The 18,256-nt window shown below is 38.2% G+C and overlaps 1 protein-coding gene across 6 annotated transcripts in view; it reads left to right on the top strand.

Annotated features, from left to right (window-relative positions):
* The window catches only part of SPTLC3 (serine palmitoyltransferase long chain base subunit 3), a 293,417-nt gene that overhangs the window by 197,947 nt on the left and 77,214 nt on the right, over positions 1 to 18,256 (top strand). For 5 of the 6 annotated variants that reach the window (XM_090134807.1, XM_090134808.1, XM_090134805.1 and 2 more), the window contains one exon: positions 13,780 to 14,110. The exons of the other annotated variant lie outside the window; for it this stretch is intronic. In XM_090134807.1, coding sequence (XP_089990933.1) covers positions 13,994 to 14,110 — 117 coding nt within the window. In that variant the 5' untranslated portion in view covers positions 13,780 to 13,993. The remainder of the gene's footprint in view (positions 1 to 13,779; positions 14,111 to 18,256) is intronic. 6 annotated transcript variants of the gene reach the window in all.

The raw sequence follows: 18,256 nt of genomic DNA, 5'->3' as shown, positions 1-18,256 counted from the left end.
GTGTTATTGTGCTCCTTTACCTGCTATAGTATCCATGGAAATAAATAGGAAGTGTTACTTCCAGAGCGACGTACACAGGACTGGATATATTCTGTTCTGAGTCTTTAAAATTGTAAGCCTGAGTTTGGGCAGAGTGCTTACAGCCAGCAGAGCTCTGTGTCACCCTAGGGAGAGGGTCATGATTCACTGTGAAGTCACCATAAGATTTTTTTTCTTCTAGACCCTGCTTTTACATGGAACTATTCTTTAGGTGTATTTAGACTTACAGGTCTAAAGCGTCAAAGTCTTGACATGGGTAATCCTAAATATACTGCTAAAGCAAATGTCATGTTTTCCACTGCTGAGGAATTGTGGTTAAGTCAGAGAATTTTTCAGTCAAACTCAAATCCCTTAGAAAACAACAGGCTGTGTACTATGAGTACATCAGCCTCACTGAATAAAATCATACTGGTCTAAGATTTAATGATTTCAGATTTGATGTTTTCTGGCCTCAGATATCTAGTAATAAGGATGTCATGTTCATGCTGTTTTTTTTTAAAGGGGGAAAAACTGTATCAGAGTTACGTATTTCTTAGGGAATAACACATGCTCTGCTATCAATTTGTTTAAGAGCTTCCTTAAATAACATGTAAAAAAGGCAGTAAGTTGGATCAGTTAGTACCTGGGACGGTACAACCATGGCTCAGCTGCTTCCCTTACCAGGACAAGACATCTGTGGAGCTAAATAGCCTGCTAGAGGCAACAAGGTCTATAGTGTGGCAGTAGCTGTGGGAAGAAAAGATAAAGCTTTCTCCTCCTATTTGTTTCGCAGAAGTAGAATAGTAAACCTCATTCTCCAGAATTTCCCATGTCAGTTCTCTATTCCTGCTACACCCCTTCCTCCTATCCACCTTTTTCAGTGGAAAGGAATTTTAGTATGCTCCTCTGCTAAGAATACAGTACCTTTCCCAGTGAGAAATACTGAGTGATCTCTGTTCTATTTTAAGTAAGTTTTCCCCCTCTGAAGAAAACAATATGCAAAGAAACTACATTAATGCTCCTCTAAATCGGTGACATCAGCTGCTGTTTGCCAGTGAACAACTGATGTGAAAAGCAGTTGTTAAAGGTGAAACGCTAACTTAGATATCTGTTAGCTGTAATGAAAACTCTGGAACTGAAGGAGCTTTGTAACTGAAGGAACTCTGGAACATCAGTCTCAGAGCATGTTATAGCTGATCACTTAATAGCTCGAAATTAAAGCAGAAGATAGTCATCCTGGATTACAGTCTCATGCATGGAAAAAAGGTTGCTTGGAAATCCATTACAAGAAGGCTGCTAGAGGTTGCTGGAGAAGTCACCTCCCAAGCTGAAGGGAGCACAGAGCTCCCAGCACGGAGCTGGAAAGTGGAATGAAGCCTGACTAAAAGTACATCAAGTCCCAGCTTGTTTAACTTTCTCCACTAATAGAATATAATATATGCATCTTTCTTTGACTCGGGGATTTCTTTCAAAACAGAATTATAGACACTGGAAAAACCAGCTTTGATTCCAGCTCTTTCCTGTGGTCTGTCAAACTCGCCTTGCATAATGTAACAGAGTTCATATGTAGTATAAGAATGAATGAATGAACACCATGGGAGAGAAGCTTTAGTTTTCCGGTGTCATTCCATGATGTAAAAGACTGTGATCATATGTATGTGTGTTTAATGAAAATCTCGTGACTGAAGCTAAAATCTTGAAAATGAACCTGTTGCTGTCGGATTCCTCCAGGTAATTTTATTCCCTGGATTATGTACTGACTTGAGGTATAATTCTGGAGTCTTAGCTCCTGATACATGGCAGTACTTTTGGAACATCTGGATGTGTGTTCAGCTTCCAAATGCTTCTGTGAAAAATGTAGGGAGCTTTAAACTAAATCTACACTAAATCTGAAATACAAATTACCCCAGGTAAGGAACAGTAACATCTTTCTTGTAGTTGCTGTTGTTTAAATGTGATATAGTGCAATTAAATATAAGGCTTAAACAGATTTCAAACACTGTCTATCTCAGAACTTTGTGGATTTAAAAAAATTAGGGGATAATTTTGCTATGTTGACCAGTCTTCTAATTGGATTAATTTCTAGGATGAGCTTTAAAATTTCAGTTTTAAATTTATTCAGACTAATCCTCCTCCCATCTACACCTTTATATAGAGCTTCATTGACTTCAGAGGGGCACAAATTTGAGAAAACAATACAGCTAAGTATTTTAAAAACAAAATAGCAGTTAAATCTGCATGGCTGTGGATAGAGCAAAACTCTGGAAGTTCAGACTAAAGAATTTCTGCCGATGTCAATATATAAGAAATTGGATCTAGAAAACCCTTGGAATCTTTACAGTATGTAGGTAAAGGGAACAGTAATTTCATTTATTCTATCTCTTTGGAAAAACTATCAGCAACAGTAAAGTTTTGTGAGACTGCAAAATAAAAGAATCTTTTTTTTTATGAGGCAATTTACCTAGCAGCACTTTAACTATGACTGATAAGCAACAGATATTTTTTGTATGCATGTCTCATGTACTTCCCTGAAAAGGAGTAGGGACAGAACTGAAATAATGAATATCAAAACTATAGGCAATAACAATGAGAAATTAGACTAAAGTTAATCCATGTACGGAGTCACGCTTAATGCAGTCCAATTCTGTGTCACATCTTGAAACTATTTGTTCACTGGCAATGGGAAGGGCAAGCAATTTACTGTCACTAAGTTTAGTGATGCTAATAAAAAGGTGTTGAAGCATAACTGCTCTTGGGTGAGTAGCGCTGTTACCTTCACAAGGTCTAATCACAAGAACTGTTTCACTGAATAAGAATTGCAAAAGTTAGCTCCTTTTTTATTAAAAAGGATGTTTTGACTCTTTCACAATGATACGTTTGTTTTTTTTTAATTTAAGTAGCATTACTAGTTGTCATCTGGGCCTAGAGCCATGTACATTAACTATGTACATATAAATGTTATATGTGGCCCAAGACAATTCCTCTTCACTCATTGCAGCCCAGGCAAGCCAACAGATTGACAAAGAGCATAGCGCTGTCCCTTCTGTGGTATTGTGTCAGCAAATTGAAATAATGACAGTACCACACTGGCCTACTCCAAGTTACGGAGACCAGCAAACAGAGTAGCCTGACTCACATGAGATCTTATAAAAGAAGGCTGGAGTGTGCTTTGGGCTGATGAAAGATGTCAATAGAGAAATGTCCCAAAAAACAATTGCAGCAACTACCTGGGTGTTTGTAAAGTTCTTTCAGCTTTTGGCTTGGATGAGTAGTTAGGTATCTAACCACATGAAGTTCTTCATTTAAAGAGTAAGAATTGCAAATTTGACTTATCAAATAGTAGGTAAGAATGTAGTAATGGCATATTTACTGTGGAAGAAGCTAGAAGGATATACTAGGCCTTATGCTTACTGCTGTTTTTTTTTTTTGCAGCAGACTTTTAGTCACTGTATTGTTATTATTTTTGCCTAGGTCCAGTTTTCTGTATTACTGTTGGTTTTGTCTGACTATGACATTCAAGTCAGATATTTCTTTTCTTTCAGTGTAGTGGGATAGAGACAGGACTGCATTCAGCTATCTAATTTATTAAGTCTTAATCCTTGCAAGGATTAAGTATGAGATGCCACAGAATGTCTTTGGTTTGTGTACAGATTCCTATGCAAATACATGTGCCATAAATAAAAAATTCCAACAAATTCTAATGTTATGAGCACTCACAGCTGATTGACATCTTAATACGTGCAGAAGATAAATTTAAGTAATATTACTTCAGGAACCATGGGGACTGTATGTGCTTATGGTTTGCAACCATTTTCGTTCTGTCTTATTGTACATCATGAGAGAATAAGAAGGGATGCAGTCTGTAATTAAAGACAAACAGATTTTGTTCCAAAAAAAAGAAAATTTATTGGGCTTTTTCTTCTTGGGCCTGTGGTGCAGATGGTTATAGACCACCAAATACAAGTTTTTTTGGTATGAGTTATTTATTGGCATGAGACTTCATAAATTTTACGAAGTTTCTTCTGTGGCTTAGTGAACGTGTTGTTTTCAACATGGGCATAGTTTGGAAAGAATAGCAGTACTCAGAATACTGATTTAAAAAAGCAAATCAAAAAGAAACATTAAATGAGTAAAATTGCTTGGTTGGTAAATAGAAAGTGAATAAAATTGGCTATTTATTTTTCTAGTCTGGAAATAGAGATATGGGTAAGTTCCAGATCAATTCCACAAGTGATAAAAGTGATAAACTTTTTACCTGTTCCACTCTTGACTGCTCTATTGGTGTAGAGGTCATCTGACAGATTATTTGCACAGAGTGTGGAAGAAGGTAAGCTTCTAATTCTTCAGCTTTCGGAGGACTCTACCTCATGTCATTACTTCAGCAGGGATTCTAGACTCCTAACTTGAGCACTATTTAATTTGTCTGCTGCTAAATGTATGAACAGTTCCCCAAATATTAAAACTTAACCATAAAATTAATCAGATATTAACGTATTAATTTCTGATACTTTTCCCAAAAAAATGCAACAGCTTGTAGTGTATTCCTTTTTATTACATGAGGCAAAGTCTGTCAGTCCATCTGATAGAATTTTAGAAAAATCTTTATAACAGCTTCTGTCTGCATTCAAGAGTTAGCAGAATTCTTTGAAAGTAAAAATTTAGAAAAAATCCTGCACTTTTGCAAATTCTAGAGTAGTATTTGGAGAATATTGCAACAACACCTGTAATTATGACTAGTACGATTCAAGAGTAATAGACTTAAATTTCTGTCAGAAAACTGCCAGCTTTCAGTTAAAAGAGAATATTGAGCTCTGATGGGTTTTGCATCAGTACTTAAAAATAGGACTCAAATGCATCTGAAATTTCAGGAAAGGAGAAGGTCTAAGATCATAATGACTTTAAATTTATTTTATATTTCCATATCTGATGGTTAGTTGCATCCAGTAAATTGTGAAAACCAATGGTAAAATAATTTTGTAAGGTACATAACTACTGATAATATTAAAGCTAAGCCGATATTTTCAGGGGAAAGCATAACTGTGACTTTGAATTTCTGTAGAATAGGTTATGATAATGGCACACTGTTAATACAGAGTACAGGTAGTTAGAGGATTTAAGTTTTCTGGTAAAATTAACAAAAGGGAAAGAAAGGAGAACTTAGAAGCCTCATTACTCAAAATTAATATCTAGAATCAGTGGATATATATGAACTTTTTAGAATGTATTAGAGATATTTTATTTTTCAGCTTATGAACACTAAAAAAAAAAATGAGAGAGAGATTATGGAAATGATGGTAATAACAGCAAAACAGCAAGTGAATTTTTGCTAGGATATAACAGACCTAAATTATCCAAACAAATACAGCCTCCCAAGTCTAATTGACCTCCAGAACTATCTGTAAGCTTCATACACCAAGAAAATACCCCAGACTACTAATCATGGTAACCAAGTTATCTTGATACATGATGCTTTCCATTCATATCATAATACACCTGCAAGCTTTCTTTAACTAGAAGAAACTTGGCTCCTGGATGCCTGATATTTTTTTCTACTCAAAACTTTCTCTTATTTTTATCACCAAGTTAGTGCAGACATGGGACAGTTAAGGTGTGTACTTTTGAGTAGAAACAGAAAAATTGGGAGTAGTTTATTAATTTTATCTAAGTAGTAGATACCATTAAATGGTTCTGGAACATGAATTGAAAACTTGAAATGTGTGCATTCCCTATCAGTTCAGGAATAACAAAATGTTGTTCATGTGCTAATATGTGCAGCTTATGTCCGACTACAATGTGCCAATCTGTCATCTTTCACTGATGTACAGTATGTAATTATGGATTGAATCGTCTAAAGTCTTAAAAAAAAAAAGCCACTAAAACTTGTGCTAGTTGCTGACACTCACTTGACAAATGTTATAAATAAAAAATTCTGGCAATCTGCAAGGAGATGTCTGTCTGAATTAACTTCACTAGTAGTTCTGAGTGCATTGATACCAACAGCAAAATTCCCTGCTGCACTCTATTTTGCTTTTCAATGAAAGGTAGGTTTGGTACACTGATATATAAGTTTGGTACATGGGTATATAAGCGCCTGGAGGTGCGACTGGAGCTGTATTATGTTCCATATGTAAAATGAGAGCCTTACTCTGCAGAGCTTACAAAAAAAAAAAAATTGAAACATAAGAGAGCTGATGGGAAACCAAATTCAGAAGTTAGTTCTGCACTGGATGTAAGCAAAGAGGATAAATAGAGCATCTGCTCTAGTCAGCAATGTGTGAGCTTCCTTTTGAAAACAAGTACTTTCATATAGGTGTGAGGAAACTTTTCTCACCCAAGTGCACAATTACTAGAAATCTATCTTCATTTAAATTATTAGCAATTAACTGTTTTCAAAAGCAGTTTTTGAAAAATTCTTTGCTTCAGTGGCACTTATCTATAGTCCTAAAGCCAATAGTTTCTGAGATAAGAATGGTCATTTAGTTTTTAAATGTTTTCTGATCCCTTCATGAATCTACTAGTGTAATCAAGTTGTCAAACTGAATTCATCCTTGTCTTCATTGGAGTTAGTTTTGAAGGAAAGTTTTGGAAAGCTACGTGGGTGGTCTAACAAGTGTTCAGACAGGGTGCATACTTTTCCACATTGTTTCAGTGGATGTATTGATTTCTAACTGCATACTGAGCTCTGACCAGTTCTGTAACTTTACTCACATGAAAGGAGAACTGTGATTTCCAATAAATATTTCTATGTATCACTGCTTGGCTGCCAGCATACGATCATAACTGGAAATCTCTTATTTATCCCCATACAAGTATTTTTTATTAACAACATCTAGTAAGAATTCTCTAGTAAGCGTTTTCTGTGGCTGCTCTGTTGTGTTGTGGTTTGGGGTTTTTTTTTTTGTTTTTTTTGTTTTTTTTTTTTTTCCTGAAGATTTTGTGGGCAAGCAAGATGAATGAAGGCCAAAATCTCTTTCTGCTTTACTGAGAGCCTATCCACAAAAATCTGTTGAAATGGAGAGAAGATAGAAACCACAGATTGTAATGATAAAGTAATACATAGGAAATTCAGATAGTGTAAAATGTCAAGTCTCTGCTTGCTCCATGCTGTTTCCCAAGAGATTCCCTTGAGCCATCCATCAGAGAGCTGGGGAGGATTAATGAGGCATTTGAGCTTTTAAAGGTACCACCTGTTCAGGACTGCCTAGAGCTGAGTTTTGGAGGCTTACAAGTTTCTTCTTTTCCTTTTAGAGGCAGAGGGTCAAAATGGGACAGAGGTAAGGATAGAATAGCTCCATTGGAAAGGACCTTCAGAAATTATCTAGCTCAAGATAAAATGAGGAGTATTTCCTTTGTGGAAGTATATGTGACTTCCTACAAAACAGTGTTATTGTGCCACTCCTTGATCCGTGAGCCTGAAAGCTGATTAGTAACTGCACCTTTGTAATAAACATCAACATATCTTTCCAGGCCATTGCTGTACTAAACAAGTTTGCAAGGCTCATCTAGAAAAAGAGTCTGTTTAAGCATTTTCCTTCCTTGTCTGGTCTGCTGGAGTTGAAAAATGTAATTTGCAGAGTGCTGCAGCTTCTTCTAGTAAACCAAATTAAATATTTAGTTTTTGATATACTCCTCAAGTCTACAGATCCCTTCATAAAGATTGTAGGTTTGCACAGCAAGCTTTCTTTCCTTAGTTACCTATGTTCTTGCAATCTTACAATTACCAGATGAGATTGAAATTGCTAAAAATGTCTCCCTGGGAAAACAAATGTTGTTCAGAAGCCTGGAGTCACATTTCCAGCTATGAAGTAACACTTCTCTTCCTTCTCTATCTATCAGCCCTTAGAGAGGCTTCCGCTCCCCTTAAAATTTAGCTGTAGTCTGAGGTGGGACAGACGTCTGCCAGCAACCCTTATGTCCCTTAGAACAGGGAGAACCCATCAATACTTGATGTGTAAGTGTGAAGCAAAAGTTAAATAAACAAGTTTACATAGATAGAAAAAAAGTTTCATCCTTCTAAACATTAGTCATTTGTACACACTGACAGGATAAAGCCGCTGAGATGTTGTTAGTGCTTCAGTCGGAAAAGTTATAACTGGCAAGCAGCTGTGTTTCACAGCTCGATCTGACAGCAGACTGCACCCAGCATCCTTGCCTGCTCCTCTGGCTCTTGGTTCCAGATCTGCACCTGTCTCCCATCCACAATGCACCAATTCTGCATCGTGCCACCTCAGCCATGTTTCTTGCTTAGTATTCCTATTCATTAATTCCCTGAGTGTCTTGTGCTGTAAACTCTCTGGTTTCCTGACATTTGTCTCTGACAAAATTTTTCCTTTGAACTCAGGTGGGCCTTTGATTTTTGGGCTTTCTAGCTTTTAGTTGTGCTTCCAGTGCCCTTTGGACAGGCCTGGAACAGCCTCATCTCCTGACAGTCCTGGATTTAGCTCAGCCTGACTTCAGGTCCTGACTCTAAGCCATCTAGCTCAGCGTTTTTAGTTGGACATACCTTCATACATGTGTGCCTGCACCTCTGACTGTGCTTTTTCTGTCAACAAGTGAGTATTCTGTGGTGATTTCAGGAAAATTATTTTTTAGTGTGATGCAGGACTATTGCGTTTTTCTGGAGATCTCAGGCTGTCTTCTGGAATTTCCCTGGGGCTGCTTTTCCAAACCTCTACACTACTTCAGCTCAAGCCTATTTTGCCCCTGCCTTGTTTTTCAAGCTGCCATAAGCTATTACTCCTGGCCACTTTGGGTTTGGATCCCTTAAAGCTCATGGAGCTGCCTCATCTCCACAGGACTCTGGAGGGATGTAGCCTTGCAGCTGACTCAGCACAGCCTGCATGTGGTTGGCATCCAAGTTATGCAAGCTGGGTGGGAGTTTGCTGTAGCAGAGCCTTGCCTGTTGTACTGTGTCCTCTGTTGCAGTGCTAGTTGGGTTAGCAGCTGCTATATGGCATTTGCTATTGCTTATGTTGTTTTATTGCTCTACTATCTTCCTATTTGTCTATTTATTTCAGCTTCACTGGTCACTATACAGTGATATTATGAACATATATGAGGCAGAAATTGTTTCAGATATCCATGTCTCACAGGTACCAAACTGAACATCCTGGGATGCTAGTCTGAGAATAAGTCTTCAGTGGTACATAGATGTAATAGCATGGATTTCTGTTGTAAGAGAAGTGATCAGGATAGCAGGAAGGCTTTGTAGTTCTGTACCCCGCCACTGGGGCATACTCTGCTGTTAATTGAAATACTGTGAAAACCATGATGTTTAACAAATTGAGTTTGATGTCCCAGTTTTTTTCATCTCCCGTTTGTTATCTGTCCTGTAAAGTTAAGCATAAAGTTCATAGGTGTCTTTGTGTAGGCCATTATTGTTTCTTGTGGCATGTAAATTTGCACCTGTCATGAACTGAAATTATCAGAATCTTGCAACTAGATTGCAAGACCATTTCACAACTAACTTTTCTCTAAGATGAACAGGAATCCTGTGGAATCCTTCTGAATTACAGTTTACGTTTGGCTCTCATATGTTCTTGCAGCATTGTACTTTTGTAATGGTAGGTATCTTACAAACTTAGCTAACATCTCTGTGGCATACATGTGATCTGCTACTAGCCTTAGGAATTCATCATTTTCTTGTTCAAAGAGAAACTTTTACTTCTGACCAGTACCCAACCAAATAAAATGAAGCACATTGGATTGGGATTCCTTGCAGTTAAAATACACACAGTTCTTTTACAGTTAACATAGTGATCTTTTTCCTTCCACTTTACAGAATGATAAAAGGAGAAAGTGTGTAAGTGTGTGTTTGTGGTTTTGATGTTCTGTCGAGTCTTTCCTTCAGTGTCCACGCAGAAGAGAGTCTCATATATTTAAATAATAGATTTAGGTGCAGCTAAGAGGTAGCATGATAGAAATGGATGTAGAAGCCTGAGTAACAGATGGCTTTGAGTAGGATGGGGGTTTCTAAAGGGCGCAGTTTAACATTTTATTCTCCAGAAACAATACCACATCCTGTTTGCAGATCAAATACGTTTATCTGGCCAGACTCATCCCATCTATAAAGCACTTGCTCCAAATAGAGTCAGGGCAGGGAATCTACGCATCCCCTAGTGGTACTTATTTTGTGAGTTTTGGCTATTAGAGTCTGGTTAGAAAAAGTCCAAAAGAACAGCTGTTCTCTGTGGTTTTTAACATTGCTTATTTAAATCCACATTTAAATGTTGTCTCTTCTTTTTAGTTCTGTCTGTTTGCAGTCAGTGTGTCAGACACGTTGAAAACTAAACATATAGCATATTTAATTTACTACTGTATTCATACAAAAGGACTTTGTTCATGGGTCTTGAAATGAATAACAAGTACATAGTCTGTGATTAGAGACAGAATTGCACGATCTGTTATTTAGTCATCAATTTCCTCCCCCCCACATAAAAATGAATGAAAAAAAAATAATAATAAGACATACATGTTGATAATGATAACGTTGATAATATCATTATCACTCTGTGTCCTGGAAGGTACTCAGTCTGTTGGGAAGTATACCTGGTAGAACTGCTAGCTGAGTCCTGGAAGCTGCCAAGGAGCTGAACCACTACTTTGGCATGATAGCACAGTCAAAATGAACAGTAACTGGCTAAGCAAGTGGAATGTTATGCCATGAAAGCCAAGGAACTAATTCCTAGATGAATAATGCTTCTTGGTGGGAATGGGTTGCTAGGTGCTGAGAGCATTCTCCTGCATTACCTTGTTTCATTTATCATGGCCTCATCAGTGACAGACGTGCAGTAAAATATTACTGACTATTCATTCTATTTAATGCTGGGCTTTCCTCATTTCTTTATTTTCCCTGCAAATATGACTTTCTCGCCAGTTAGTATGACTTGCAATTGATCTTATCACTACATTTTCACAACCACAGAGTCACAGAATCTCAAGAGATCACTGAGTCCAACCCCACTGCTAATGCAGGTACCCTCCGATAGGTCACACAGGTAGGCATCCAGATAGGTTTTTAATATCTCTATAGAAAGAGACTCCACAACTTCTCTGGGCAACCTGTTCCAGTGCTCTGCCATCCTTACTATAAAGAAGTTCTTGTGCATTTTAGTATGGAACTTCCTATGTTCAAGTTTTAGGCCATTACTCCTTGTCCTATTGCTACACATCACCAAGAAGAGCCTGGCCTCAACCAATTGCCTCCCACCTCCCTTTTAGATATTTTTAAATGTTAATCAGATCCCTTTTCAGTCTTTTTTTCTCCAGGCTGAACAGACCCAGGTTACTCAGCCTTATATAGGAGATGCTCCAGACCCTTTATCATCTTTCTGGTCCCCCGCTGGACTCCTTTGAGGAGATCCCTGTCCTTTTGAACTGGAAGGCTCAGAACTGAACACAGTAATCTAAATATGGCCTCAGGAGGGCAGAGTAGGGGGTAGGATATCCTCCCTCAACCTGCTAGCCACATTCTTTTTAACGGACTCTAGGATGCCATTGGTCCTCTTGGCCACAAGGGCATACTGCTGGCTCATGGCCAACCTGCTGTCAACCTCATGTCCTTCTCCACAGAGCTCCTCTCCAGCAGGTCATCCCCTCATCTGTAATAATTAATACAATTATTCCTTCCCAAGTGCAAGACTCTGCACTTGCTCTTGTTAAACCTTCCTCTTTGCCCAACTCTCCAGTCTGTCCAGATCATGTTGAATGGCCTTCAGATGTATCAGCCAATCCTCCCAATTTTGTATCATCAGTAAATTTGCTGAGGGTGAACTCTATCCCTTCATTCAGGTTGTTGATGAAGATGTTGAACAAGACTGGACCCAGAACACTGCTGCTTAAAGGCTTCCAACCAGACCCTGCACCACTGATGGTAACTCTCTGAGCTCTGCTAGTCAGTCAGTTCTCAATCCACCTCACTGTCCACTTATCTATTCCTCATCTTCTAAGCTTCTTACCAAGGATGCTGTGGGAGAAAGTGTCAGAAGCCTTGTTGAAGTCAAGGTACACAACATTCACTGCTCTCCCCCCATCTACCCAGCTAGCGATGACATCACAGAAGGCTATCAGGTTGGTCAAGCATGATTTCCCCTTGGTGAATCCATGTTGACTACTCCTGATAACCTTCTTCTCTTCTTGCTTGGAGATGACATCAAAAACAAATTGTTCCATTTCCTTTCCAGGAACAGAGGTGAGTTATTCTCTGACTTATTCTCACAGATGCTTTAATGAAGCCTACAAAAAACTGAGTCATGCAGAAATGAGGCATTCCTGCCTAGGAAAAGCACATCAGTAAAAAGAAAATCCTGGAAATCTGAGTTCTGATGCTGAATCTGGTGTTAACTACAAAGCAAAATACGTTGTTTTGGATTTGTTCATTTTTTTTTACTGTTTCATTGTCATTTTTGGTCAGTTAAGGAGATGTTTTCTTGACTAAAACTGTTATTGTCTTATTAATTGGAATATGTAAGTAGAAGTCTTCTTTCTAAGGAGATCAAAATCAAACCTAATAAAGGGTGGATTTCTTCACAACTGAAGTGCTATCAGGTAATGTATTGTGGAGGTTATCTACACATCTTAATGGAAAACTCAGCAAATCAGAAAGTGGTATGAAGCAGGCATAATAAAGAAGAAATAAATACACAAAAATTCCTTTTAAATGCAGTTCAGTTTAGGTCTGCATTGCGTTAGCAAGCTTTTGGTCTCAACCTATGCAGGCATCCTACTTTGCAAACCTTCAAAGGAAGAATATATTTGAGCAGTTCAATATATGGCTAAAACAAGTTTGCAAAGTTAATGCAGTGTGTTTTCTTGTGTATTTTCTCAGTGGCTCATGTAGTATTTAATCTCCTCCAGCATGTATTCCAGTTTTAGGCTGCATTTTCTATATATTGCTTACATTTCATTTCCAAAATGACATAGATTTTGCTTTTTTCTAATTAAAACACTCCACGTATTTTTATTCTCCTAACCTTTCATCCTTACAGTTTTCCAAAATGGATATTATCGCATAGCTTTCCTTTAATCTGTCTCCATACTAATTTTAATTACTGTGGGAGGAAGGGATTCTATCACGTTGCCAGGAACACCTTTACTTTTATGCATTGCCACTAAAATCTGAAGTACAATAGTAAACCTAAATTGATGTACTTTATAAAAATCAGGTTCTCACTAATTGTAATAGCATGGAATTTCACATAATGCATGCCAAACTGAGTTTAAAGGGTCACTTCACCGTGGTAAAGACCCGTGCGTGTATCTGTAAGATGGGACCAAATAAGTTGTTTCTAGTTCTACATAAAGATTTCATTTTCATATTGAAATGCTTTCCATTTCCTTGGAAGGTTAATTTTGTGTCTAATACTGTTTATAAAAGATTTAAGAGAAAAAAAGGAGCGTTCTGTTCTACTTAGTAAACACTGCATTTTTTCAGCCAGCATACTCTTCATGAGATGAAGATTGCAAATTTACAGATTATTTTGTTTAATTTTTCAAAACATTTTATTACTCTGCCCTAAATGGAGTAATATAGCTCTGTATGGAGTGTAATTGAGAGGAAAAAAAAAGTGTAATGTTCCTCACTGGGAGGTATTTAGGAGGTAATATGTCTTTAAGTGTCTCCGCCTCTGAGTCCACCCACTTCTTGATAGCTGCAGCAGTCTTGTTGACTCACAAAAGCTGTGTTCATACAATAGCCGACAATGAGCAGTGTTTTTCAGAGATTCTAAGACTACACCTTCTGCTATGCATTTTCCATTCTAGGTTGCTGGAACTGAAGGTGTATGGAAGAAGGAGTTTTAAGTTTCTCAGATATTGCAAAAGATAGTTCCTCCTCTCATCCTGGAAAATCCTGACAGACCAGTTGGATACCTTTCAGGCCTTAACTAAGGACTTTATCTGTTCATGCCACTGTCTTTTTTACTGTAGAAAGACCTGAGACACCCTTAAGAACTGAGAATCTGACTAATTTAAACAGATGGCTAATCCCAGTGCTGTCTGTAATGGACATCTACATCATCATCACCATCAGAAACAGAATAACGTCTTAAAAAGTGGAGTCTGTAAGAAAAATGGAATTACCAAAGGAGTTAAGGTAAGATTTGGCTACCTACTGTCTCAGTTCTGGAAATAGTTGCAACGTTGCTCGTTAAGGTAGTTTTATGAAGGTCTTGGTCTCCATTGCACAGGTGGTATGGCATTGGCTTGTGTGCTAACTGTTGTAATCTCAGGATGTGATACTGGATATTTTCTATCATCTTAAACTGCAGTAAAAATTGTGAGTGTTCATGCAACATATTTTATTGAGTAACTACTTTCTAGTTTGTATTAAGGACAACAATCTGAGAGGAAGTAGTTTCCTTTTAGATCTTAATCGATTCTGGAGTTGTCTATGCAATGTACGAATCACTAGTGGGAAGCTGAGTGTGTGTAGAGAGGTTTTCAAAGAGAGATTTATTGTTGTACAAATATAACCAAAAAAATGTAGGCAGGAGAAGCTGTCTTCCTGATATGTATGTTGCTGCATGGTTGGTTTAATACCTGCTTCACTGATGTCTGCTTTACAGCCTTGTACAGCTAAAAATCCAAGTCCCTTTTCTCAAGCTGTTTTCATTCAAACCAACACTTCTCATTTATGTGAGCATTTTGTAGAATAGTTGGTGTACAGCATCTCAAAGAACAAATCACAAAACCAAAGATATTCCTTTGCCAGAAGAGCCTAGTTCTTGAATGTTGTCTCTCTGCAGTACCTGTTCTGCTTGGGAATCTGTCTTAAAGCATCCCAATTCTGCATCTTGTTGTTGTCATTAATAGGAACTCCTGTCGTGACTAGGGAGAGGTTGGCTTTACAGCATGGTGTGATGGTGAAAGGCAAACGGAGAAGTTACTTCAGGAGCCTCAGTGCTCACCTGATTATCTCTGTTCAGAGCCTGTTGAAAGCTTTAGGCAAGAAGTGTGGCAAGGGCTTCACTATTTTACAAGTAAACTGCTATCCTATATCTTTTTTAAATGGAGCCCTCATGCACCTAGCACTGCTAATGAAGGCACGCCCAGTGTCAAGCTTTAATGATTGTCTGGCTTTAGGTGTCTCCCTCGGTATGGGTGTTTCCTGATCACTGGCTTGTGTAGGATGAGAAGAGCACAAAATCTTGTGCAATGATCCAAAAGGCCTTTCTTGGAATCTGCTTCCAGAAAGCTAATCTAGCTTCTATCTCTTAATGTTTCTATATTTTATTATTTGCCACTATGATGCCAGAAATCTTTGTTTTCGGTTTAACAAGAAAACTTCAAGGACTAAGGCATGTTACTCATTTTTTATTAAACTGCTATACAGTAGCAGTTTTTAAAGAAGTAAACTCAGGGGGAGGAGATTAATTAGGATTTTCTCCTTAATAGAAAAGACATGTCTGGAGAAGTAAAGAAGAATATTAGTAAGGCTGAGCAAAAAAGGAAAGAAAGACTGGGCTGAAAGGGAAGGCAATTAAGGAAATTCTAGTAGATGTACCTGCGGAATTAGTGAAGCTCTACGAGCACCATGTGGTTGGAAGGGAAGGGGAGAGGTGTGCTCGTGGCTGAGGAGGCAGAGTTTTAAGAAGTTCAGGAGAGTTGTCAAAGGCTGATCCGATAAAGTCTAGCACTGTGTTACAAATTACTTGCCGTTTCCTTCTCTTCCTGCTTCTAATACAGACTGGGAAAGAAGGAAACAATAACAGACAAGAGTCCTGTATGAAACAGGAATCTCACTCCCGGTAGGAATCTCCCCATTCCTGTCTGGTCTGTTTCCCCACCCCGACTGCCTCACCCTTTCGGTACTTATGCTTTATCCTATTTTACAGGAATAGATACTGTTCCTTCTTACCTGGTCTGTTTACATGGCTTACTGCTGAAGGTGTGCAACATCACACAGTCTTATGTTTGCAACACCCTGCTGAGGTGTACTCCTCCATTTACAGCTGGGATCTGAGGAGCAGCAAAAATGGTAGCTGGGAGCGCAGTTAAGCCTGTGCAGGAACCAGAGCCAGTTTTGTCATGGTTCCATTCTTCCTCTGTGTTGCTCTGATTTCCCCTAATACTGTGCCATGCACTCACACACATATATATTTTTACTGCCTATTTAGATTATTTCATCACTAAACAGTTCTAATAGGGTGGGAAATACAGTGCTAGGATATTCAGGCTAATGATACTGATTCTAGCACTTGAGACTTGTGGCAGTTTTTAACTCCTGGGCTTAGTTACAGTTACAGGTGTGTTACAGGTGTGTTATATTGCAAGTTGGAGAGACAGGTAGGTGTTCTGGTTTGACAAAGGATGGTGCTGAGGCTGCAGTAAAAGTAAAGGAGATAGCTACATAATAAAGATGAAGTGAAGCATCCTGCCAGAAGAGATGCTGTTGCTTTTGGGGAAAAGGCATGCTACTTTAGTGGAGAGGGACCACTTTGTTTGAACAGCTTCTGAGACTGTTTTAATATATATATTATTATATTTTAAATACAAGAAATATTATGGTACATTATGTATTATATATAATTTTTTTTTGTCTGATTGCTTTGGTTCTGGCTGGTAGCATTCACTGGAAGTTAGACTGCAGTTAGACCGAAGGATGAGAGGTAGACAGTGGGAAATATCTTCCATTTCACTTGTGCTTTTAGTCCAGAATCTGAAACCTGGTCTGGCATTATGTAAGGCGCAATTCAGTAGCTAACCTATTTTGTTATCTAACTGTAGTAGCCAGGGAAGGTCCAGCTGTAGTTTCTTCTGCTATTGTGTTTCTGTTTATTTTGGGTGTCAATTGTAGGGGACATTATATTTTAAAACTATAGGTATGTTTGATCCAATGGGAACTTTATTTTTTCTGTGATATGCACTCAACAATTCTATTTCTTTGATAGATCATTTCCTTGGGTGCCTTAAAAATCCTCCAAGATAGCATTAAGCTATTCATTAATTGTTTTGTTTTTTTTCCCGTTCTACACTAAGAATGCTGGGAAGAAATTTGCAGTGAACAGGCTACCATCTTCTTCAGGGATTTCAAACTATTCTGATTGCAGACAGGAGCCCAGGATAATGTCAAACTCAGAAAACCTCACTTATTTGATGGCCAGAAAACATGATGATCTCTGGCATGTGGGTGCTCTAAAATTCAGAGGCTGATTATATTTACCTTTTGTCCTCTGGGATCTGGTTCTCCTCCTAACCTTTTTACTCTTCTATTAATTCAGTACTATAGCAGCTATCCTCAGTCTCTTCAGTGTTTTTTCCTCCTATGCTTTTCTTCATCTCATTTCTGCACTACAGCGTAACTCACTCTCTAACAAAGATTTTGAAGAAAACATTGATTGTTTAAAAAAAAAAAACAAAAACACCAAACCATGAAAAGAATATGCCATGCAGCTGTTCTCATTGAATTCATTTTCTTGTATATTCTGAATGCCTCCTCTAGTTGTTCTCTGTGGTGTACTCTCACATATATATATTGCATTTACTTCATATGCTTTTTCAGTAATTAGTGTAACTGGAGCACTTTGGAAGCTCAGTATAAATATTAATGAGCCCTGTGGGGGAAAAAAAATAAACTGATTCCTGCAATTACTGTGGTACGATAAGACTTGTTAATAAGGGAAGAGAAAGGAGGGAGGGCTTAAGGATCAGGCAACAAATTTTCCAAGTTTGTAGCCTCAATTGTGCAACTGTACTGATCAGAATAGAACTTTTTTTTTTTCTTCCTGAAATATCTTTTACTGGTGCAGTTTGGGGTAAAAAAAAAAAAGAGACTTTATTGACCCCAACCTGGTTCACCTCCAACCCATAAACCTTTAAGAGCTGTTCATTTGTGCATGTACTGATGGAAAGCAGGATCCCCATAAGAGTTGTATAGCTGTAGTGACAGCAAGATGTTAAGAGTTGGTTTCCAGTCCGCCTTCCCTACCAATTATTTTACCTGTTGCTTCCGTGACACCATAGACATGAGCTCCTCATCCTCAGTTCCTGACTTCTCAGTTCCAAGCTTCAGAAATTTGTTGGTTTGCACCAGCACTCTCTGCCATTAATCACAGGTCTCAGATCCACACCCTTGTTTCTGTCATCTGCCTTGCTATGTGATGAGCTCAGTGCTTTGGAAGCAGGAAATGTTGAAGTCAATCTTCAGCAAGCTGAGATGTGACTAGTGTGTAAGCACATGTAACAGTAAAGGACTCTTGTAGCAATGATTTAAGTGTGTTGCATTAGATTTTAATACAAG

The sequence above is a fragment of the Phasianus colchicus genome, chromosome 2 (genome assembly GCF_987193195.1).
Source record: "Phasianus colchicus chromosome 2, bPhaCol1.hap1.1, whole genome shotgun sequence".
NCBI classification, from domain to species: Eukaryota; Metazoa; Chordata; class Aves; order Galliformes; family Phasianidae; genus Phasianus; species Phasianus colchicus.
Note: the sequence above shows the minus strand (reverse complement) of the source record. Positions and strands in the feature narration are given on the sequence as shown.